At 37.9% G+C, this 23395-nt stretch overlaps 3 protein-coding genes across 6 annotated transcripts in view; 2 read left to right on the top strand and 1 right to left on the bottom strand.

Moving 5' to 3' along the window:
- The first annotated feature begins 1168 nt into the window (after window positions 1-1168).
- LOC106913999 (testis-expressed protein 9-like) lies at window positions 1169-5223 on the top strand. Its single transcript, XM_014980493.2, has 12 exons — window positions 1169-1255; window positions 1528-1655; window positions 1934-1997; window positions 2082-2158; window positions 2318-2363; window positions 2518-2597; window positions 2679-2818; window positions 3511-3602; window positions 3779-3952; window positions 4065-4199; window positions 4728-4862; window positions 4934-5223. Exons 1-12 carry the CDS (start codon window positions 1208-1210, stop codon window positions 5009-5011), a joined length of 1197 nt encoding a protein of 398 aa, XP_014835979.2. The 5' UTR covers window positions 1169-1207; the 3' UTR covers window positions 5012-5223.
- A 657-nt stretch (window positions 5224-5880) lies between these two features.
- znf280d (zinc finger protein 280D) lies at window positions 5881-22037 on the bottom strand. Of its 3 annotated transcripts, XM_014980478.2 has the most exons (19): window positions 21745-22037; window positions 21404-21542; window positions 17430-17560; window positions 16354-16559; window positions 16167-16266; window positions 15875-16084; window positions 15711-15785; window positions 15532-15626; window positions 14804-14985; window positions 11756-11913; window positions 11560-11660; window positions 11317-11463; window positions 10299-10433; window positions 9983-10218; window positions 9407-9547; window positions 9243-9311; window positions 9049-9164; window positions 8923-8956; window positions 5881-7524 (listed from the first exon to the last, which is right to left on the bottom strand). In XM_014980478.2, exons 1-19 carry the CDS (start codon window positions 21959-21961, stop codon window positions 7146-7148), a joined length of 2871 nt encoding a protein of 956 aa, XP_014835964.1. In that variant the 5' UTR covers window positions 21962-22037; the 3' UTR covers window positions 5881-7145. The 3 variants fall into 3 exon arrangements, with proteins under 3 accessions (XP_014835964.1, XP_014835967.1, XP_087860437.1); XM_014980481.2 differs by lacking the exons at window positions 21404-21542; window positions 21745-22037 and adding an exon at window positions 20338-20817; XM_088004311.1 differs by lacking the exons at window positions 8923-8956; window positions 21404-21542; window positions 21745-22037 and adding an exon at window positions 20338-20817 and having other exon boundaries at window positions 7328-7524.
- The window catches only part of tcf12 (transcription factor 12), a 90393-nt gene continuing 88148 nt past the window's right edge, over window positions 21151-23395 (top strand). Inside the window, exon 1 of one of the 2 annotated variants that reach the window (XM_088004314.1) lies at window positions 21151-21346. The gene's annotated coding sequence lies outside the window, so the exon portion shown is untranslated. The remainder of the gene's footprint in view (window positions 21347-23395) is intronic. The other variant, XM_088004312.1, reaches the window with a different exon arrangement.

The raw sequence follows: 23395 nt of genomic DNA, 5'->3' as shown, positions 1-23395 counted from the left end.
AAAACAGCTGAAACACTGAGTTCCTTTAAGTCAAAGGAACTCAGCCCACATGTGAGCTCTAAACATGTGGGCTGAAAACCCTCATGTTTATAGCTTTGATTAGTAGTAGACTTTTGATGACATTTGAGAAATGTACTGTTTATTGTTTATTTCATACTTTGAACTGGCTTGTTGCTGAAATGTGCTATACAAATAATCTGGTCTTAATTTGAGCGACTTCTTTTGTTGTTCTCTGGTTTTCACTGTGAAATGTTCAGACCAGATAAGGCTGTAAAGTTTTGAGAAGAAATTCTCACACAATAAACAAAACAATAAATAATTTACAGACTTTGTCCACTTTTAATGTGACATTTACTCTATACAATTCACCAGAACAAGTAATGGGGGGGAATAAGTACAAAAATGGAAAAATGGGCAATAACCTAGTTGCACAAATGTTTTCACTTTGTTGAAACAGCTTTTAGGTGCAATTTCAGCATTCATTCTTCATTGCCTGTCAGCAGGAGTGTACCATGTAAAAGTTTTTTTAATCTACAGATGTCCAAAGTCCTCTTCATGTGATACAACAGATTTTTTTGTTTCTTGGATGAATTCAAAACATTAGTGAAATCTAAAAAATTAGGATTGAATATCTCCTACTGAGAGTGAAAACAGTGTTTCTCCACTATGACACCAGATTGCCCCTCCAAGTAATATCTCAGATGATTGATATGTAATGACACCGGGTCATTCCTGTACAGTCGTCGGTGTTATGCAGCACACATTTTTGCAATACACCAAATGGGGGAAGAAGAAAAACAATGAGAAATGTGAAGGATATGGAGAAAAGGAATACATATTGTTTTATTGTTTTATTATCTTATCTCTTAGGTCCACATGAGGTATCACAACACCCCTCAATGTTTCATGTTTTAACTGTTATATTCAATTAAATAAAATTCAAAAATATGTTATTGATCCCAAAGGGAAATTAAATGTTGTCATAATTCATTTAATTACTATTCTTGAACAAATGTGACCTCAGTAAATCACCTTATTCAGTATTTATTTTTTCAAAAATAGCGGGAATGTCTTTGTTGAAGAAGATTTCGCAGTACTCTCACGTTTGTTGCCAAACGCTGAAATTCCATGCAAATGTCTTTCAGGAGCTTCCGTACTTTCGGCTGTTGAACAGTTGTTGCTAGGCAACCCGGATTTAGCCACAACAATGGCGGACAAAAGTTGTAAGAAAAAGGATAAAGCCGTCATTTCGGAGGTATGTAATGAATATATTTAACTTTGGGTGTTAGAAAAGTTCAAACAGAGCGTTTTCTCAGCTTAAAAAGCATTTTTTATTTTTATTTTAAATCTGCTTAAAGATAATTTTTTACCCCCGTTTTGTGATTGTGTTCGAAGTGGAAAATGTCAAATTATTCACAAAATGCTGAGTTCAGACAAAATAAAAATTCAATCACAGTGCTTCTAAAGCTCGGGTTAAATACTAAATCTCTCTGTAACTCAGTTCTGTTGTTTGTTTTTGTGTTACAGGCCAAGAAGCGTCCATCATCCAGTACAGAGAGCGCCAAGAAGGTGGAAGCTAAACCAAAGGAAAGATGTAACTCGAGTCCAACAAAAAAACATATTGATGACATTTATGCCAAGGAGGAGGAGTACAAGTAAGATAGTTAAACGTGTTAATGTCCTAATCACCTTCCACCACCCTCCTTTTTTAAACAAAGCAAAGTAATTAATTATTCCTTCCTATAAATGGTAACATACACTCACCATATACATACACATACTTTAGTCATTCAGCTGTTCAGTTAAAATGTACATATTTAGTGAAATTTTGTTGCAAGGCTCCAATAATAATAAAATAAACAAACAGATACATAATAAAAAGTTTCACAGCTTGTATTCAAAACTATTTTATGCATCCTCTTGTTTCCATCAGGCTGTTAAATGCTGAGCTTGAAGCCAAAACATCAGAGCTAGTGAGACAAGCAGAGCAACTCATGGTAAGTTGTGAGTATAGATTTAAAACCTAATCTTGTGAATTTCAACACTTTCAAAGTAAATATTTTCTGTTTGTGGGATTTTAGAGGGAGCAAAGTGAAGTTCTGTCATATCCTCTCTCTAATGAACTCACCGTGGAAATGGAGTGTGGAGATGGTTTCAGGTAAGAGCTGTGACAAGAGGGCAGAGCATACTGAACAATGCGCATAGGGAGCTCCACTGTGCAGGCACATACATTCAGATCTTTGTTGTTCATGAAAATAATATAACTAACAAAGCAGGTGCTATATGTGTATGTGTGTGTCCGACTCCTCTGCAACAGAAACTCAAAATCTCAACCAAAAGCTGCACAGGATCCTGGAATGAAGGTATTAGACCAGAAAGGAAACTTTGGTTCTTGGTCAGATGTTTGTTTTTTAATCTGGAGCAGCATTTCCTTCAGGCTGAACAATGTGATAAAGACAATCTAATAATTCATACTGAGTACACAATTCTCAGTATGAATTGTGTACTCCTTAAAAGGTGAGCAAAAAAAGGGTCACATCAACAACACAGAGTAAGCATGCTGGGAAACAAGAAAAGAAGCCACAATTGAAAACAGCGTGAGTTTGATTTTTTCTTGCATCATCAGTTACATCCTTGTTTATTATGATGGCTTAAAACGGACATATTGTTTATTCCAGGACATTGAAGGACTCTCGTGATGATGAAGCTATATTGAATAAAGCTGATATCTTCTTAGCAAAGACGATTCTGGGCCTGCAGGAGATAGACTGTGGTCAGGAAAACATAGTGGACAGTGCTGAAGATTACGGAGGATTAGGTAATGACCAAAGTAGAATAAAGTCACATTTATATGTTGATACAAATGATTTGAGCAAATTAGAAAACAGTTCAATATTCAGCTTGGAAGGACCCAAACGTTTTGTGCTCTTATTCTGAAAGTGCTAGATGTAGAGACGCACAGTGCTAGTAGTTTGCGCTGCTAGTCGTAGTTGAGCTGGTCTTCCAGCATTATCGCACCTCAGTGGTTTTTCAAACTTGCAACTGGAACATGGTTAAATTAAGGTAAGATCAATCCTGTTTCCAGATCAAAGTTTGAACTTCAGAGGTGAAGGAAACTCGGCTTGTTTCTGGTTCCAGGTCTTTATGCTGGGAGTTCTGGAAATTTCTGCCGCAGCACTTTTCTTTTTTGAAAGATTCTGATGAAACAGTAACTAATGTGAACAGATCGTGTTTTTGGCTATTGGTGTTTAGCATCTCCCCATTACATTTAATCTGCTCAAATTTACCCTTCAAAAAATATTAAAACAGCCGAAGTTCCTCAATCTGAGAACTGTGGCTCTACACCTTTGTGTAAAAGTTTTATTCCTGTAAGAAGCACTTGGATTCACACTGTTTTAAATAAAAAAGTACTGTTAGAAAATTATTGATCAGTGTGTCCAGTATTTGATATTTATTGATTGTTTTAGAATGAGTAACTATTTACTGTGATCACCGTATTTTCCTTTGCAGCCGTTTCTGATGGTCAAACACGAGTGTTGAAGGCAAAGCTTCGAATTATGCAAGAAGAGATCGACACGCTTTCTTCTGATTATCATAAGAAGGTAAAAAAATTAAATAAACAAAACACATTCCAGCAACTCATTTTGCTGCACTGTAATCTTATCTATCACCATAAATGTAAAGAAGAGGCTAAAACACAACTCCTGGACTATTCAGACCTTCAGTCTCAAGAAATAAGCAGACTACTGGTATTTAGAAAATGCCCCTCACCTTTCAGGACGAAGAAAATTCAAAGCTGGCTGCAAAAATTAAAGAGCTTGAGGAGGACAGAGTCCGGCTGCAGAGGACCATCAACATCCACCAAACACAGACTGAGAAGCAGAAAGCCTTAGCTGAAGAGTCGGCCAGAAAATGCGACGATCTCCAGCTGCAAGTGTCTGCGTTAAACAAGGTTTGTGTCCCCGGAACTGCTTAGACAAATCTGTCAGAAATGACAGCAGCCTTCACTGCTCATGCAATCAGATCAGAACTTATAACAGTGATGCCTGCTGCGCTTTGAATAGGAAGTAGAAACTCTGACTAGATCCCAAAAGCAAGCGGCGTTTATCCACAGCACCGTGGAGGTTCGTCTGAACAGAGCAGTGGAGGAGGCGGAGAGGCTGAAGTCTCAGCTCGCCAAGACAAAACAAATTAACAAGGTAAGAACCTGACTGCTTTTCATAGTGGATTAATACTAAATACCAGGAATCCATGTGTTATCATTATCTGCATCATGTGAGTAATTTTACTCATCATGCCACATGTCTTGAGCAAAGACTAGTGGTCATCTAGCAACACCTGAGTATTTTTATTTACATAAATACTCAGAGACCTTAGAATCGTTTTAGTTGTGGTGTCAGAAGTTTGTGGATTTGGTCAGAGATCATATTTAGAAATGTGATTTGTACTTTAAAGGTTAAGTTTGTGAATAAAAACTTTAGTAGCCCAGACTTGCTTCTAGCTTTTAACAAAATACCTTAAAATATGACACCAGCGACCAAATGTTTATTAGCTACGATTTTAGTAGCTAATAATTCAAGTTATCTTTTATTTTATGGAAGGTAAAGATGTTCTTCTTAAATTATTTTATATATTCCGAATTTCATGTGATCTGATGCTTAAAGTCTTGCATGAAAAGTTGGTCTAATTCAACTATAACTTCTTAATTATTGTGTGTGTTAAACAAGGACAAAATCAGTGAAGAACAACAAAGTAAAGAAAGTCTTCTGGCTGAAAACCAGATTCTGAAGAAGCAGAAAACTGAACTTATTGCTGGTTTCAAGAAACAACTGAAGTTGATCGACATTCTCAAAAGACAAAAGGTGAGGATCTCTACTTTACACCCGCACTCTGTTCGTGTTTTATCTTTGAAAATATGACTTTGTGTTTGCAGATGCACTTCGAAGCTGCAAAGCTGCTGTCCTTTGCAGAAGAGGAATTCATGAAAGCTCTGGACTGGGGGAAGTCATGAACATGGAGATATACACAATTTATTGAATTACTTTTATGTTTTTTTTTTTTCTTTTAAGATAAATACTTCAACAGGTTCCTTTTAGAGATGTTTGTATTGTGAACTGTTTAGATTTGATTAGTTCACTGTAACTTGTTTCGTTTAAGAATTTAATAAATGTTAACAGTCTAAATAAAAACTAAATAAACTTAAAAATAAAAGTTAAACTAAAAGTGTTTTTACTAAACCCACAAAATTCACTGCAACAATACCGCCATCTAGTGGTCACTAGAGGGAGAAATATTGCTTTCTGAAGTCTTCACCGGTATTCAAAGGTATTGCAGAGGAAGCCGTCTGCTTAAATGTTAACCTGTTTTAGAAACAGATGTGAAGCTGCAAAAATAATGTAACATAATGCAAAAACAGATAATGCAACATGCCGTCAAAACTACTAATAATCAACCAGAGCCTCATTTTTAACGCCATAAACACATCCAACTATGTACGATGTTTTTGTTGAGTTTTTAGTTGATCAAAATACTTAATGATGGCCTCAAATATTAGGTAATACATTAAATTTTAGAAGCTGATGTGATTTGATTGACAAAATTACGATCTATTATGTTAACCCCAAAGAATCTTAACTAGTATTTTTGGTCAAGTTTCAAAGGCAAATATCTTAGAAACTTTTTATTTATTCATAACTTTTTTAACCAAGTAAGTTGAGAACAAATTCCAATTTTGGACTAAAAAAATTACTTCACTGACTCTTAGAATTGGTCCAAAGGAGATTCAATTATCAAATTTTTGCTGGATTTATTATTCACTATATTTAACAAGTTGCAGGTGTAATATAACAACTGATTTAAAGTATGATTAACACACAAGTCTTCTATTCAATGTTTATTTACAGGAAAAAAAAAAAAAAAAAAAGAGAACTGCTGCTATAATCCACAATGCAGATTCTGGCATAATGTGATGTATATAGAGAATATAACAGGAATATCATCAAAACATTTATACATAGAAGTAAATGTATTTACAGGGTAGTTTTTACACGTAAAAAGAATTAAAAACAATGAAAGGTCATTTTCACCTTTTTTCTGAAGGGAACATGTCAACATCTCTATTACAAGGAACTTTCAGCCTGGTAAAGACAGAAAACGTACATAAATATTTTCCCACTGTGCTCGTCTGAGCCACGCCGTTCACAAAGCTGCACCAGAAACATTTCCTATGAGATCCCAAACGATTTTCTGCTCATGATTTTAATCATGGTTGAAAATCAGCAGAGTGCAGAATACAAAGTCAGTCTGGGATGTTGCAAACTATCAGTCAATACTGAACAAAAACTACGCACGCTCCGGAATTTTATGTAAACAATTGAACATTTTAGTAAAAAAAAAAAAAAAAAAAAAAAAGTTTGCTTCAGCTGATAATTTGATCAAAATTAAAAAAAAAAAAAAACAAAAAAAAAAAAAAAAAACACACCATCACACGATGACCAAACTACAAATTAACACTAGGTTTAAAACTGATATTAGAGTAAAACCTAATTCAGATCATTAAAAAAAAAAAAAATCTAAATTAAAAATAGATTTTTCTGCAAAGGTTCACACACTGCTAAAGCAATCCCCCAAAACAAACTGTTATTTTTTAATGCATGGTTAGAGGGTGACTACATGCACAAGCTTAACGGAAAAGCTTTTTCTCAAAATAAAACCATCTTACAGATCCATTTCAGTTAAGTCATTAAAATAAAAGCAATTAAAAAAAATAAAATTTCCAAAGTTTAAAAAAAAAAGAGCACAATTACCTAGTTTCATAAAAGATGTTAACATATGTGCTGCAAAGACTACATCAGCATTTAGGAAACACAGAATTAGCCTAAAATATTCAAGTCTAATGGCAAACAGACGGTATCCTGGAATCAGCAGGGATGCATTTAATGTTTTTTTTTTTTTATTATTAAAAAGACAAGTGGTGAAAAACCTTTCAACTATATTTTAAATGATTGTTCTTGTTCGTAAATGGAAAGTCCAGAACAGCCAAAGCAGGAGAAAAAAAAAGTATATATTTCATCGTACTTTGAAAACAACGTACAGATCTTTAGAGAATCGTCCGCTTTCTTCAGCTGATGTCAGCGACGGATAATTTAAGGTGTTTTTTCTCCAGTCACTGGATCCAGCAAACCGTCTGAGACGGACAGCTGCTCCTTGATGTGGAGGCTCTCTGTGTGACCCTCAGAGTCCTCAGAGGGAATCAGAAGCACATCTGATGAAGACGGCGAAGCGGCCTCCGAAGGCGGCTGTTTTAATTCAACGCCTTCCTCCGACCTGGGATTTGGCGAGTCGTTTTCCTGCTCGTCTGCTGGTAGTTTCTGCTCTAATTCAGGCCGGTGGGCATCATCAGGTGCCTCACTTGCAGATATGTCGTTATCAGACGGTCTCGAGTCCGTTTCTTCTGGCTCTAAAGCTGTTGTCGTTGGCAAGAGGGTCGCTGTCTCTTTGTCATCTGCTGACTGCTGGATATGCCTGTGTCAAATTAAATTAAAAAAGTATATTAAAATTCACATTTTTGTACTTCCATTTGGGTCTGTATGACTAAAAATAAAATGAGCCCTTAAAACAAACAAAACAAAACATTTAGTAATTTTTTGGCAGTAATGTTGTAATGTCTGGAAAAATTCTAAAGTCACATTCAACAGGCACTGCGCCGTTACCTAGCAACCCCAGCCAAAGCTAGACGGTTACCTAGCAACCCAAACAGAACTAAAGCACCTTTGGCCAGTTGGTTTTTACTCAGTGGTGTGGCTGCTGGAAAAGACAAATGGACTTTGCTGCTGACTTAGGCTGCGTTCACACTGCTGCCTGAAGTGACTCAATACCAATTTTTTTTTTTTGCCATAATGCGACCTGTCTCTGATCTTTTTATGACAATCTGAACAACAGAGGTCGGATTTTCTTCAAATGCGACCCAGACCACTTGGATATCTGATACGTATCAGATTTAAATGTGACCTGAATCTGCAAGTCGCCTTCATCTGACCTGAACGATACCAATACTCGACAAATGTCACTATTCTGCGGCCTGATACGCGCAAGCAAGAAGAAAAACAACAACCACAACGAACTATAATGAGGATTGAGTTGTTAATATGCTACTCCGGTCGGACAACAACTTCAAATGTGTGAGCTGTGCTCCACCGTTTGCATCCATGTTTACTTCTGCAAACACTGAGCACTTCTTCTTTTTATAGGGCTTGGTAAAACACTGGGCACGCTCTCTATGTGTGACGTTATTGCGCATGCAGGACATTTTCAGGTCGTTTGCAGTTCATACTGGAGAACACATAAAGATCACACTTATTTGGAAGTATGAATGGCAATAAATAAATAAATAATAATAATCTGATTTGACAAAAAATCAGAACTGGGTCACTTCAGGCTGCAGTGTGAACGTAGCCCAAGTATCCAGAAACCACTTGCTGCATTCTTGTTGGTTGTGTGGAAGACTCTACTTCTACTTCTCAAAGATGAATAGTTGTATAGTTGTACATCTGTTTGCAGTGTGAATAAAGTGAGAGTTGGCAGCTATGTCCAGCAGCAGCTTATTAATTTGGATTTAAAGTGACAAGAGACCTTAAAACAGCTAATTTTGAAAGGAGCTCAAAATAGGCAGACTAAAATCTTATTATCCAAGAATAATTTTGTGCAAAAGATGTGATGAACATGTTATAATTTGATTACCGACTCAGATCAGTAATGTTTGGCTGTGTTTCTCTGCTAAATGAAGCAACTTCCTTACTTTTTCTTAAATTTTGAAATTAAAAACCGCTAATGGCTGCTTCTGTAGGCCACCAGTTAAGTCCCTGCAAGTAGAATAGCAGTTCTTTACTTTAAGATTTAATGCCAGTAAGAGTTTCTACTCACACTTTGTCCTGGTCTTTGTCTTCAGGTCTGATGTCTGTTTAGTTAAACCAAGAAAGAAACACTTCTTTCTTTATTCACAATTATAAGAAACCTTGCAACAGGCCTGAGAATTTAAAGAATACAAACCTTTTTCCTGAATGACTCTACATGTGTGAAGCGGCTGATCGGTTAAATGCTTGGACATCAGGTCTCCACCGGACGCATCAACAAGCAGATCGCAGTTGAGACAGATGAGGGTTAATCTGAACAAAAACAAGAAATCTTCCGTCACTTTCCGCCTCAGATCTTTTGCCTTCAGAGATAAGAAAAAGCTTCCTTACTTTATTCCAGGTGAAGTCTTTCTGCGATCCATTTTTAAAATCCTCTGTTTGCTGATGGTGCTATGAAATCTGATAAAGGGGGTGAAGAGGCAACGTCAGATTGGTGGTGATAGTAACGGTATGGGAAAGTGGCTAACAGCAAAAAACGACGACTTGTTACTCACTTTATCATGTGATTCCCGAAAGACACTTTGCATCCTGTTCGGTACGTGCATGCGCCGCAGTTTGAGAGCATCGGAAAATGCGAAAAGAAGTCGTCGACCTCGCTGTTGCACTCGATGCATGTGTAGCAACCGTCACTGGCACTGAAAACGCAGGACAAAGAACATCAGGGAGAAAGGCCGCCATTTTTTTAAGATTGTGTTCAGGCTTAAAGTCAGCAAAGTTAAATCTTAGCCAAAATATCTAAATATAACACCATTTTACACCAGGACATCTTGCTATATGCTATATTATGCTTAGCAACCCCAATATAGGCCGTAAAATTAACTTAAACCCTAATTAGAGACTGTGGATTGCAAACCTACAACAAATGACTAATTTTGCCTTCCACATGGAAGGTGGAACTTCATGTTTCTACTTCATTCTCAGAGTGTTAGTGTGAGTGTTTTCTTTCAGGTCAGCTCTTTAACCACTATATAAAATACTATATAAGCCTTTCAGTTTCCTGCTCCGTCTTGTGTGTTTCGACTGAAGCCGTCTGTGAATTTAGAGAACCATGCAGTGAATCCTTAACGAACCTGAGATTTTTGAGTGCCAGGTTGTGCTTGGAAGGTCGACGTTCTTGCTTTCTGCTATAAGTAGACTTGGCCTTTCCCATCCGAGGGTCTTTCATTTTAGACCTGGATAGGTTTACCGGAGCCTTGACTTTGAAGTTCGGGAAACCCGTCGGCTCTGGAGTCACGGTAACCGCTGATCGATTGGAGCCGTGTGGCATTATCGGTCCCTTTCCTGTCAGCGAGGCCCGGATTGTAACCTGCAGCCACAACAGAACATGGATTCAGCCAGTTGAACTAAAATAAAATGTCCAAATTGATATGATTGAGCTGTTCAGACCTTTGTGCCCGGAGGAAGACCCTCCAGCGCTTTAGGCTTCCTAAACGTCTTGTGGACGTGAGTCCGGTGCTCTGCTTTTTCCTTGTAGGTGAGGAAATGTAGTCTGCATTTTCCACATCGATGGATCCCTTTTTTCTGAAATATAACAATGTTTATTTTTTAAACATTTACATTGTTAGACAACCCCGAAGAAGGTGACTGCAGTAGAAGAGTCTGAAAGAGAGGAGGTTTCAGGTCAAACCTAATTTCACCTCCAGGTGACATTTTTAGGAAGCTTTAGAAAGTTTTTCAACTAACATCTTTACCTCTACCAAACATTTGTTCCCCTTATTGTTCCAATATAATTAATTTAGGGCCAGGACTTTAACCAGTTAATTTAAAAAAAAATTATTTCAAAGATTTAAATGTGTTAAAAATGTAAAACAATCAAAAAAAAAATTTTTTTTTTTCTTTTACATGTAGAAGTCTTGAGCAGGAACCTTTGTGTTGCGTTTCTGGTACAGCCTTAAATACGTTGCACAAGTGACATCTGGAAAGAAGCCGCTTCTCTTGTCCCACCTTGGAGTTAATTTTTGAATAAAAAAAAAAAAAAAAAAAAAAGACATCTGATGATGGGATGCTTACAAAGACATTAGCAAAAAGGAATTGGCCAATGTTAAGCTATTCAGGCCTAAAATATCAAATATATATATAAAATATGAGCCATCCCCAACGCTTACAGTCCACATTTCTAAGTAAGTATGTTTTCAAAGAAGTTAAGCAATAAATTTCTTTGATATAAATTATAAATTAGCAGCAAAAATGGGTTTTGAATTAAAAATGTTGCTTATTCTGTAAATATATGGTTTTCAATTAAAGTGCAATTTATTAATTAGATATCCTGCCATCAAGTCAATAAAAAATTTAATCAAGTCCTACCACTGCCATAATGTTTTTGCTGCTAATTTCTATCATTTTTTTCTTTTTTCTCTGCAAAAGAAAAACAAACTCCTCTCCATGCAGCGCGTTGGCGTCGTACCTGATGCTTCATGTAGTGCTGCATGTATATGTGACTCGTTCTCAGCACTTTGAGGCAGAACGGGCAGAGCAGGTCTTTTGTATTCTCGTGGACGCTTCGGAAATGTGCCTCCAAGTCTGAGAAGAAGGAAGACCTGTAATCGCAGACCTGTGGAGTCAGTTGAGCACAACGTTAGTGTCTGGTTTCCATTTTTCAGGAAACATTAGGTAAGCAATAGCTGAACAATAATGACAAGCAGTAGACCTGGCAGACATAAGGCATTTCACCGGGTTTGTGGTTGGCCTTCATGTGCTCCAGGAGCACCTGCTCCGATTCAAACGCCAGCTCGCATATCTTGCAGTTGGCTGCAAAGTGAGCATAAACAAAAGTAATCAATGCCCCAACATTAAATCAAAAAGTCTGGGGCGGGGGAGAGATGTTTGGATCATGTTTTTTTTACTTGAAGATTCAATTGGGCTGTGAGCGCTCTCGATGTGGCACTGCAGCTGGAAGGGAGTCATGTACTGCCTGTAGCAGTGGTGGCAGGTCGTGTGGCTTTCCCAGCTCTCGCTGTTCTGCTTCTCCAGCTCCAGGTGGTGCTTCATGTGGTTCATGAACCTGCACAGGAAGACAGACACACACTCCGAGTTTTGTTTATAGGTTTTATTTTGCATTATGCATATTTTTTTGTTATTGTGACATTTAATTTGAAAGGTTTAAGTAGGAAGTGGAATCCAGCATGTTTGCTGGGACACCAGAAAAAAGATGCACGACATATGGAAGCAAGACTTTAGCAAGTGGCTGTAGAAAAGTAATTTAAGTTTAAATAGTTTATTGAATAACCTCATTTCTACCTCAAAAGAAGGGAGAGCCAGCGAGGTATGTTTATATGTCTTAAAACAATTTTATGTCATTATTGTACTCATGACGCCATCTCATTTAAGTTTATGTTGTATTTTAGTTTGACGCTGGTGTTCGTGTCAGTGGGAACAATAGTGGAGTTGTAACAAGAACAACCATAAAGATTTGCATTAAGGCTGACTTCATACCAGCAGTTAAACTCTTTATTGCCGTCAAGAAGAGGTGGAAGTGATACCGAGTCCTTAAAATACAGAAATGTATTTTACACATTGAGGTAAAAAGAAGCTTAAAGGTGACCTGTTATGCTTCTGGAACAAGTTAGGATGAGTATATACAAAACATGTTCATTACATTGTTTTTACACAAAATTATTCTTGGACAACGAGAATTTAGTCTGGTTAGATCTGCCTAAAAACAATTACAGAGCTGTACATCTTTGAAAAGCAGAAGTGGAGCCTCCTACATAGCCAACAAGAATGCAGCAAAGGGGTTTCTGAACAGTAAGCTAACAACAAAACACTTGTCTTTTATACATCGCATACAGCGATAAAACCAGCGGACCAAACATGATAGAGCGCCACTTGGGTTGCTAGGTGACAGGCTGGGCTTTGCTGGGGTTGCTAGGTAACGGTGCAGTGCAGAATGTAACTTTGAAACAGCAAATTTTCCAGGCACCAAAAATTATAGTTACCTACGAAAAAAAAAAAAGAAGGTTGGATGTTTTTTTTAAGTGCTTAATAGGTTCCCTTTAAACATTTGATTAAAAAATATGACTGAAGACAACTTCAAAGAACCAATGGACAAATATGTTGTGCTAAACACATCAAGTTAATGAAAATGCCAAAAACATTAGGTTTTCATTACATTTTTTGGTATATTAGTTCCTCAAAGAAGATAAACGTCATTAAGATGTGGAGAGATAATTAATTATTCATGACTTGTGTACATTAGTCCCGGTCCTTGGGGGTTTTAAGATAAATGAAGAAATCTCCCCACAACTCACTTTCTAAGTATGTATAATGGGTGTTATAATATCAGCAATTATATGGGAATGTTTTTGTTCTTCCTAATGATGTAGTGCTCCATAGCTGCTTGCAGCACCTCCGCAGCTACCTGCCTCCGCTGCCCTGGCAAGGCGCAGCCCATTTTTCAACCTGAACATTCTGCAGCCTCAGCTCCCCCAGCAGAAATTTTCTTGTGGGTGAACTATGACCCCCGACTGTGAAGAGTGCCGTACCAGTACAAATGTGCTTCCCCATTAAAAGCAGCTTACAGAAGCTTTTTTTGCACTGTTCTGAAGCAAAGTTATTTAATCAAAGGGGCAGTTTTCACGCCAAGTAAACTAGAAGTCATTTTTCATCTTTAGGCCCAGGAGGGAAAACGGTGTGATGCAGTCATCTATCTGGGAGGAAAGTTAGGGCAGACAAAGATGTGCGCTGCTCCGGCGTTTGTACAAGACAGATGTATTTCCAAGGAACTCCTTAAAGTCCTCAGGTGCTGTTTGAGAACATGCTCATCACTGTGTGATGGAGATTTCACAAACCACTCAGTGATGGTGATAGTTTGGCTCAAAAATGTTAACGAACAAAACAAAAAATGCAATATTCTGTGATTCCAAGCACAGACAAGATATTAAAATGAATAAAAACAGATTTATTTATCCGCACAAAGCTCACCTTTAAAAATGTACCTTTCACCTACAAGCTCCTCCCTCCACTTCAGCTGGATTGTATAATTAATCATTAATCTAAAAAAATACTCTCACCCTTAAAGAGTCTTAGTTTCTAAAAATAATGACTGTTTTTCTAACTTTGCCTAGAGTTGTGCAGTTTAGCTTTTGTAACCCACATTAAGGACACTGTTAATACTCTGGAGCTGCATATGTTTTGTCTCTGTAAAGGAGGTCCACTTTAACCCCCCCCAACTCTGCCAACACGTTGCCATAGTAACAACAAAATTGACTTGTGATTGGCTGATCAGTGCCGTATGATGACCCCAATCTGGAAACGAGTAGGGAACCAGATTCTCAAGAGAAACTTTTGTTCATTAAAGGAATAAGTCACAACGGGAAAAATAAAAAAATACCACACTGTTACAAGGCGTTCAAATTATTCATATGTATTATTTTCCATGCTGACTATTTTTGAGTAAAGCTCATTAGTACCATTTTAAGTCTTTAATGTGGGCTTAAATCTCCAGTGACTTTTTTTTAATTATTAGCTTTTTTGACCCCTAAAAGTTCTCATTTAGTAATTAAAAAGCCACAAAATCTTAAAGCTTTTCTTCTTTTCCTGATAAGTTTAACATCTGTAATGCATTTTAACCAATATGTTTAAAAAAGTGTTTTTATTGATTCTTCTTCTGTAAATGGTATGTAGTCATTTTCTTAAGGGTTAATGATTAATGATATCTAACTATAGGAAATGGTTTGACATTAACTGACATTATTATGGATTTTCTTTTTTACCTCTAGTAAAGTGTTAGATATTCCATGCTGACTGGTTTACTAAAATAATAACCCAAGAACTAAAACACAAAACATATCTTCTTGTTTTGAAGTTAATTCTTTAGCTGGAATTATTTATGGCACATATTTGATCTCTGGATTCAAATTAAAGTACACCCACTTATAAAACAACAAACCTACCTAATGTTGTTCTTGAGAACTTTCAAACAGCTTTGGCACTTGAAGGTTGTGTTGGTCTTCTGTGCCTCCATTTTTTCTGCATCTCCTTCGAAGTTTCCATAGTAGAAATCCGCGACTAGCATGATGAGTTTGTTAGCGTTGGCGATGCTCGGAGCTGCACTTCCTGCAGTCGCACAACAACGCTGAAATATAAAGACAAGTTTAGCTCTACAGGGCAGATTTGTCGTACTGTAGAGTAATAGAGGGCATATAGTAGGGGTGGACCAATTTATCGGCCAGCCGATTTATCGGTGCCGATTTCCTTCATTTTGGGAGATCGGTGATCGGCCGATTTTTCCATGTGAAGCCGATCTTATCCATCAATGTTATCAACCTCGGCAAAGGTCTAAAAATCAACCACTGTGCTTTTCTTTTCTCAGAGGTTTGACTGACAAACCGGCCGACCAGGTCATGTCTGCACATTTACAGTTAACAATAATCACCCCATTGTTGCCAATTCAGCAACTTTCTTGATATACTGGGCAACATTTCAGACAAAAACTGGTATTGGCCAAAATCAGAATCAGTAAGTTAGGCTTTTTAAAAGATCGGTAATCGGCTATCAATCAGAAAGCTGCAATCGGTGCAGCCCTAATATATAGACTTAAAAACAAACAGATCTAAATAAGAAATTTGACCCCTTTATATTCAAGATTGGATCTTGCATGATTTTACAACAGTTTACTCACCACCATATGAAAGTTCACAGCCTCCTCTGAAGGAAAGTCTTCGTGACATTTGGAACAGGTTCTCTTTAAAACGCCATTTTCCACTTGGATGGTTACTTTTGCACAGAAGAGTGACAATTTGCACTATTTTAACGATGAGAAAATCCAAAATATGTTCACATTTTGAGGTGAAAACCTACCAGAATCAATTTTGACTTTTTTTACTACTCTGTCCACCTCCGACGCCATCAATCCCCGCTTGACTGAGCTCTGATCTGAACGAGGTCAAACAGAAACATTTGTGCTCTAAATCACTTCCAGCCGATGCTCAAGTAAAGTCTGTACAGCACATAAAGTCAAATACCGCTCAAGTCTTTCCCAGAAAGGTTTTGAAGGGACGGCGTGTTGGACCTTTGGGGCTGCAGCTGATTAGACTGAGCTGAATACATGGCAGGGCTCTGGACGTTCGCCAGAGTCACCACGTTGTTTCTGATCTGCTGAACCTGAGGCCGGTGGACCACACCAGGCAAACCCGTGGCTGAAGAGACCTGCTGGAAAACCTGCTGCCGAGGGGCTGACAAACAGAAGCAAAAAAAATATCAGCTGTAAGCTGATGATTTCAAATGGGCTAACAAGCACAGCTAACCAGGATTTACCTGGAACAATTGTGAATGATGTTCCAGGGGGATACTGAGATCCAAGGGTGGCAATAAGGTCACTGCTGTTTGCTAATTGTGGAGAAGTGACAATAAACCCCTTAAAGACGAGAAAAGAAAATCAACATGAAATATTATTTTTTTATTCCTATTGATTATTACTCCTTATAAATCTAATCAAAAATACCTGATTATTAACTATAACAGGTTGAGGAGCCACTGTTGTCAGGGAGGGGGATACGGTTTTCACTGTAGTCACAGGTACATTCAGTGGCAGCACTATAGGTGAGGGGCCTGCAGGGGCCTGAACTGGAGTAACTTTCTTCTGTTGTGTCCCTGCACTGGTCCTCTGAGGAGGAGCGGGGCTGGGCTTACTGTCCTTCTGGTTACCAGCTGTAAGAAAATACAAAGAGGTGATCACATGTTGCCTCAGGAGGTAAGATGCAACTCCAACTTTCACCAACAACACATTCATATTTAGTTTCAGAGCTGCTCTACAGGTGCATCTCAATGAGTTGGTATACCGTCAAAAGCTTATTTATTAAGGGAATTCAATTCGAGAGCTAAAATATTACTAATTTTAAATAAAACTGAACATTTACTTTCTAAAAAAATAAATAAATACAGGAGACAAACTATTTTTAATACAGAATGTTTGGCTTTTTCCCCAGTTAAAGCCTGCACTATCATGTCAGGCAGAATGTCAACAAAGGTAAGCTACAGAAAAAATGAGCTGTAAAGACTCTGCCACTTCAGAGCACTGCATCAGAGCATATTAAGGAATGAACTCACTGAACTCGTCTTGTCTTAGCCTACAAGAGTATCTGTGGACTGTTGTCAAGAGGAAGATGATAGTCAACAGAACCAACAATCCAGATGGGCTGAGATTAGTCACAGTCTAATCTCCTACATGCCACGCCGCATTGATGCAATAATTCATGAAAAAGCAACCAAACATCGAGTCTTTATAATGTTCAGTACATGAATGTACTTTTTAATAAGCTAGCATTTCAGTATACAAACCTTTTTGCACATTTATTGATGTTATATGATATTAAAATGTACTGTGAAACTGGATTTTGGGCTTTCATTAGCTACAAACTAAAGCCATAACCCCTCACCCCCCAAAACCAGAAATAAACACTTAAAATGTGTAACTCTGTAATACGAATTTCAGTTTTTTAAATTGCTTTTAAAACTAAATTGAGGATATTTCAATTTACTGAGAAATGTTGAGCATATAGGGGATACACTTTAACATACAGAGAACGCCAACGAAGATGGGTTCATCGTCGTCATCATCATCATCGATGAGATGAACCTGAGGAACTTGTTTCTGCCACGGTTCCAGCTCCTCCTCTACACACTCCATGAAAAGCTCAGACATGGTGGACCTGAAACAGACAAATAAATTTTTAAAAAAATTCACATTTTTATACTTCCATTTAGTCCCAACTGCTTCTCTGAAAACAGCTTAAGCTCTTAAAAATAAACCCACCCGGTCGTTTTTTTGGCAACAAGTTAATGCTTTTTGGTGTCTGAAGAAGAAGCCGTTTCAAAAACCTCCCAACTGTTAAATCAGAACCAACTGGCACTGCACTGTTACTTAGCAACCCCAGCCTGTTACCTAGCAACACCAGCCAAACCCCAGTCCCTCACCTAGCAACCCAAGTGGAATTCGAGCACATTAGATCTGCTGGTCTTACTGCTGTATGAGCTGCAAAATGGCAGCTGGGAAAAAAAAACCCCAACAAAAAACCCCCCCTAAGTTTTAGTTTGTTGACTCAGACAAGGTGTTTGTACAGTGTTCAAAGACGGTTGTATAACTGCACATTTGTTCACAGCCATTTTCATGTAAACATTTGGATTTAAGGTGACAAGAGGTCCTAAAACAGGCAGCTCATTCTGAAAGAAGCCGTTTTAGAAATAGCCAGAACTGAGCAGACTAAAATCTCATTATGTAATAATGGCTTTGTGGAAAAATTGTGCTGAAAATGTTTTGTTTAGCCCATAGACCTTTTCCTAAGCTGTTCAATGAAGCATAATCGGCCACTTATACATATCAACACTTACATCTACATTCCCAAATCTGAGTCCTGATTTCAGAGCAGAATGGAGCAAACAGCTGAAATAAAAATTTATATTTCTGGAATTTTCACAAGGTTTTAAACCTGTCATTCACAGGTTGTCATTCACAATGACAGGGGTGTCAAACTCCAGTCCTCAAGGGCCGCTGTCCTGCAGTGTTTAGATGTGCCACAGGTAAAAAACAGTGGAATGAAATGGCTTACTTACCTCCTCCCTGTGTAGATCGGTTCTCCTGAGCCTTGCTAATGACCTAATTATTCTTTTCAGGTGTGGTGCAGCAGAGGCACATCTAAAAGTTGCAGGACAGCGGCCCTTGAGGACTGGAGTTTGACACCCCTGTCACGAGAGGACCCAAATTTGGGTCCTCTCGTGAATGACAGGTTAAACAAATGGTAGCCATATTGGATTTGAAACCAGGGTTGTTCGAGAACTGACTTTTCAAGTAAAAATTCCAACTTCAGCACAGAAACAAACTCCACAATAAAGCCTTAATTAAAGGAGGTTGTTTAACTGCCTTCCAAGAGGCAGAAAGATGCATTTACCAAAAGGTTTGTTCAGGTTAAAATGGAGTCTGTCTTTTGGACTGTTGCCACATGTTTGCTCAGAAAGAGAGATTGTTTTTAACTCAATTTGATACAATCATCTGTCAGCAGTCGCCATATGCTTGCTCAAGCGGATTTGCTGAGGAAGTGGATGCAATTGGTGGGGCTTCTTAAATGAGTAACTTTTTGCCACTTGGCATTATAATCTGAAGTTAACAGTATTGTAATATAATTAAAGTTAAACTTGATCTTATGGAATTTCAATATCTCTTTACGATTAGATTGATGTGATAATATTCTGCATGACATGGATTAGTTCCTTTTCTCCTATAAAAAGATTTCCCAAAATTAGGGAAATCGGTGCATCCCTAGTTCTTATGGATGATTTTTGTTGTGAATTGACACCACAGGAATACATTTAACCGAGTTGAATTACAGTTGACAACAATGTTCATCATCAATCAGGAAGGCCAACTGTAATGTAGGATGACCCCTCCACATAATGCACTGTTTGATAATGTCACCCACCCCAAACATTAGGCTGTTACAGATCTGAAAAGCTCCTGCTGCATCCTACGTGCACATGTGAGCGTTACAGGAGATCCTTCCTCCCAGTAGCACTTTCACTGTTGTTGTTTGCACTTCTTATAAACAAGGTACTGTTGTTTCTTATGCACATTTTTAAATAACCCTGCTTGTCTTGGCTTAGCACACTAGAGTATTTATGGACTGTTGTCAATAGGAAGACATAGCGGTTTCTTTGAATCTGCTATGTCTAATACTTGTACAGTTCTTTCTTATCTTGTAAGTTAACTGATAGTACTGACTGTAGGTTATTCTTAGTTCTGCTTTTACATGTTCATTTTTGTGTAAACCTACATGCTTCGACTTAGCTGAATACACCTGAATATCCCTACTGAGGGACAATAAAATAGATTTCTATTCAATTCTTTAAAGCACTACCCAGATAAAACCAGACTATAAAGGTTTTTCTTTCTTTTTAACAGTAATTTATTAATTATAAGCTAATGAATATCGACCAGTCAGAGGGCTAACAAACACAAAGCATTGTAATTTGACTTTAAGAAATCATTAAGTAAAAAAACCTAAAACAAAACACGAGAATTTAAAGTGTAGCTTGTTGAAACATCCTACCCACTACCAACACTTCTTTTCAATGCATGCAAGAGCCCGAGCAGCAGACATTATAAGCTACAGCCTGGCTCCTCTTGCAGAGCTGCTATTATGCACAGTAGCCCTTTCTGCAGACAAGCTAATGCTAATGTTGGGCTTTTGCAGAGCTTTTGTTCTCCACGCTGATGCATCTGCTTTCAGCTTCAACACAAAGGCAGAAATTAAAACCCTTTGACATTTTAAAATCTTCTCTCCAATCCAGCTTCGCACCACGTCGTAACAGCTATTGATTATCGATACCTGCTAATCAGCTAGTCAATGCTGCTCCATAACAGCAGCATTGACTAGCTAGCATTAGCAGGTGGGATCTGGCACAAAGACCTGCTGAATAGGATTTGTCAGCTCACCTTTTTTACTCCCACTCTCTGGGTTCAGGAGACGTAACTTTCCACATGCGGTTTACAGTTTATTCCGAGTCCTAAAAGCGGTGGGATTGGCCTTTTTTTTTTATCGCTGTACATCACACAGAGGAGAGGGGGGGGGGGGTCTGGTGCTTGTCGGTTAGCTAGTCTCAGGCAGCGGAAATACTCGGAGAGTCCGGACCAATCACATTCCCGGGAACAGACTGCTTCCCAGTCCCTCTGGCGGGGTTTTAATTTGCTCCATACGTCTTTAAATACTTCCAGAGTCTATGTTATATACTCCTTTAGCCTGTTTGGTCTTAATGTTTCTCCTTTGGCTTCAACAAAATGAAAATCCAAGAAGCCTGCAAATCAATCTGACAACGTGTTTGCTAACAATTACACTCTGATTTTATTACTGTATGCACATCTCGAACTATATCAGACCCTGTATTTTTAAAGCCTTTTAAACTCTGGGGTCCATGCCGAGCCCGGACGCAGAAAGAATAGTATAAACATTTTGTAAATTAATATAAACATAGTATGCAGTTGTAGGATACTCGTGAGCAGAGTTAGGAAGTAATTAATTTACATTTACTTGAGTAACTTCTTGGAAAAAAAACCAATCGCTGGGTCGCAGACACGTGACCCGGATGACGCGCGAAATTCAGATGGTTTTTCAGGAAGTGGATTTCTCCGGTTCGAAACAGAGCAAAATGGATCACACTGAGTACGCCAATGCCCCAAATGGGCTGGCACAAACGAGGTATCGCGAAAAAATACGCGTATATTTAGGATATGATCCATATTATCTCGACAAAAGAAGACTTCTCATGTAATCTTGAGGATTTACCCGGCGTCAACATAACTATCTGCTGCTGTAAACCTCATATTATACAACGAGTCAGATGAAAGCTTTCAAAAGCCTGGAAGCATACACTTATTTTTTTCAGTTTGGGTCAACCATTTAGGATCAGAAGAAGCATTAAATGGCTGTCGACTTGTTTCTGCCTGGGTGAGTAGCGAGTTTTTAAGTAGTTAGTGATAACAGGGTGCAGGGACGTTTCCGTGCCTTAGCTCTTTCCTCCGCTGTCCTGATGCTTCTGTTTGGGGGCTCTTGTTAATTCTTTGGTATCCAATTTTTTGATATCCCAGGTGAACAGTAGGGGCCCAGTCTTGGGAATCTACATCACCCGCTGCGCTCGGACAACCTAAAAATAGTAAAGTAAGATGTGAAATGAGAATGTCAGCCCTAAGCTAGCTGCTAACAACATTAGCACTCAAACACTTTCTGGTTTCAACCAAGCTAGGGCGTAAAAATAACATATCTAACCTTACGTATGAATGCTTGTCTTTCTAAATGACTGTCCAATAAAATATCTGAAAACCCAATTTAAACGACGCGAATCTTACCTGTTAGAAAGTGGTCACTGCAAACTCTGGCATGTATACTTTGCGCAGCTCTTGCATTTAGCCGTAGATTGTTGATCCATGCTTCTCGTCTTTCTTCGGTAAGTTTTTGAAATTTAACTCCTTTGTGACCAACTACTTTCGGAACACGGAAAAAACGCTTATCCTTCTCTCTGTTGGAACGGTTGAAACAACCGTACACGACACATATTCCAGGCATTTTGAAGCTGGATTAACAGAAGTAAATTGGCTGCATTTACTCCCTGACCCCCCATGGGCGTCTCGTGACGTCGATACTACGTCATCTTCAACCCAGCAATACTTTAGAGTATTTTAACTAGACTGTACATTTTTTTTTTACTTTTACTTCAGTAATTCTATCATGAAAAATCGCTACTTTCACTTGAGTAAAATTCCTGGATCCTCTACCCACTTTGAGTAACTTCAGTGAATGAAGAACAAGTTTGTTTTAAACAAAAGTCACCAGATATACACACCTGTGTTTTTGTTAAAGTTTCAGAAGTTTCATATTAAGAAATTAGTTTAGATTTTTTTTTCCTTTTGCTTGACTTTTATTTTGTATTTATGTGAATTATTTTCATTTTAGTCTGTAAAAAAACATTTTCACATAACTGCATGTTTTATGTTGAAAGAAATTGATTGGGAAAAATTGATCTTTGGCCTGGTTTTGCTATTTTGTAATTCTGTATATGAATCATTTTGGTCTTCAGAATACCAAAATTTGCACTTTATATTTTGGTCCAGCTGATGGAACCTGAGTGAAGTTGGCCCCCCCACCTTCTTCAAAAAAGACAAAATTGGTGTCAAACGTTTGTGCTGGTTTGTGCAGCAAAAATTTTCGTTTGTGCTGCTATCATTTTAAAGATATAAAGAAATGTTTCCAGAGGTCATCCAAGGTCAACCAACCCCCCACCTTCTTTAAATCAGACAAAATGGGTGTCAATCAACTCGGCTACGTTTGTGTTGATTTGTGCAGCAAAATTTTTTGTTTGTGCTGCTTTGGCTTTGAAGATATTAATGAAAGTGTAAAGGTCAAAAGGTCAACCAGCCCCCCAACTTTTATGAAATCCAACTTTCTTTATATCTTTAAAATGATAGCGGCACAAACGAAAATTTTTGCTGCACAAACCAGCACAAACATAGCACTAATGTTTGACACCGATTTTGTTTGATTTCATAAAAGTGGGGGGGCTGGTTGACCTTTTGACCTTTACACTTTCATTAATATCTTCAAAGCCAAAGCAGCACAAACGAAAATTTTTGCTGCACAAACCAGCACAAACATAGCACTAATGTTTGACACCGATTTTGTTTGATTTCATAAAAGTGGGGGGGCTGGTTGACCTTGGATGACCTCTGGAAACATTTCTTTATATCTTTAAAATGATAGCGGCACAAATGAAAATTTTTGCTGCACAAACCAAAATGGTTTTTTATTTTAAATGGTTGATAATTTGATGAGTTACTCAGTACATGAGTTGCCTTTTTTTTTTTTTTTTTTTTTTTTTTTTTACCAAATACTTTTTACTTTTAAGTAATTTTATGGACAGCTACTTTTTACTTTTACTGCAGTAAATATATGTTGAAGACACACTGCCACCTCTGCTAGTGAGTCACCTGCCTTTGCTTTCCA

Source organism: Poecilia mexicana, unplaced genomic scaffold (assembly GCF_051168715.1).
Source record: "Poecilia mexicana isolate PSO_F unplaced genomic scaffold, ASM5116871v1 scaffold_3, whole genome shotgun sequence".
In the NCBI taxonomy this organism is placed as follows: Eukaryota; Metazoa; Chordata; class Actinopteri; order Cyprinodontiformes; family Poeciliidae; genus Poecilia; species Poecilia mexicana.
The sequence above is the reverse complement of the archived record's forward strand: the minus strand, read 5'-3'. Positions and strand labels throughout refer to the sequence as shown.

What these genes read in the sequence shown, in the direction of transcription:
- LOC106913999 (XM_014980493.2), top strand. Translation starts at nt 1,208, where the DNA reads ATGGCGGACAAAAGTTGTAAGAAAAAGGATAAAGCCGTCATTTCGGAG. An exon ending in CACAGGATCCTGGAATGAAG is followed by an intron (nt 2,364 to 2,517) that starts GTATTAGACCAG and finishes ACTCCTTAAAAG; the next exon opens with GTGAGCAAAAAAAGGGTCAC. An exon ending in AAGTGTCTGCGTTAAACAAG is followed by an intron (nt 3,953 to 4,064) that starts GTTTGTGTCCCC and finishes CGCTTTGAATAG; the next exon opens with GAAGTAGAAACTCTGACTAG.
- znf280d (XM_014980478.2), bottom strand. Translation starts at nt 21,961, where the DNA reads ATGCCTGGAATATGTGTCGTGTACGGTTGTTTCAACCGTTCCAACAGA. An exon ending in AAAAGTCAAAATTGATTCTG is followed by an intron (nt 15,627 to 15,710) that starts GTAGGTTTTCAC and finishes TCTGTGCAAAAG; the next exon opens with TAACCATCCAAGTGGAAAAT. An exon ending in GTCTTCCTCCGGGCACAAAG is followed by an intron (nt 10,219 to 10,298) that starts GTCTGAACAGCT and finishes TTGTGGCTGCAG; the next exon opens with GTTACAATCCGGGCCTCGCT.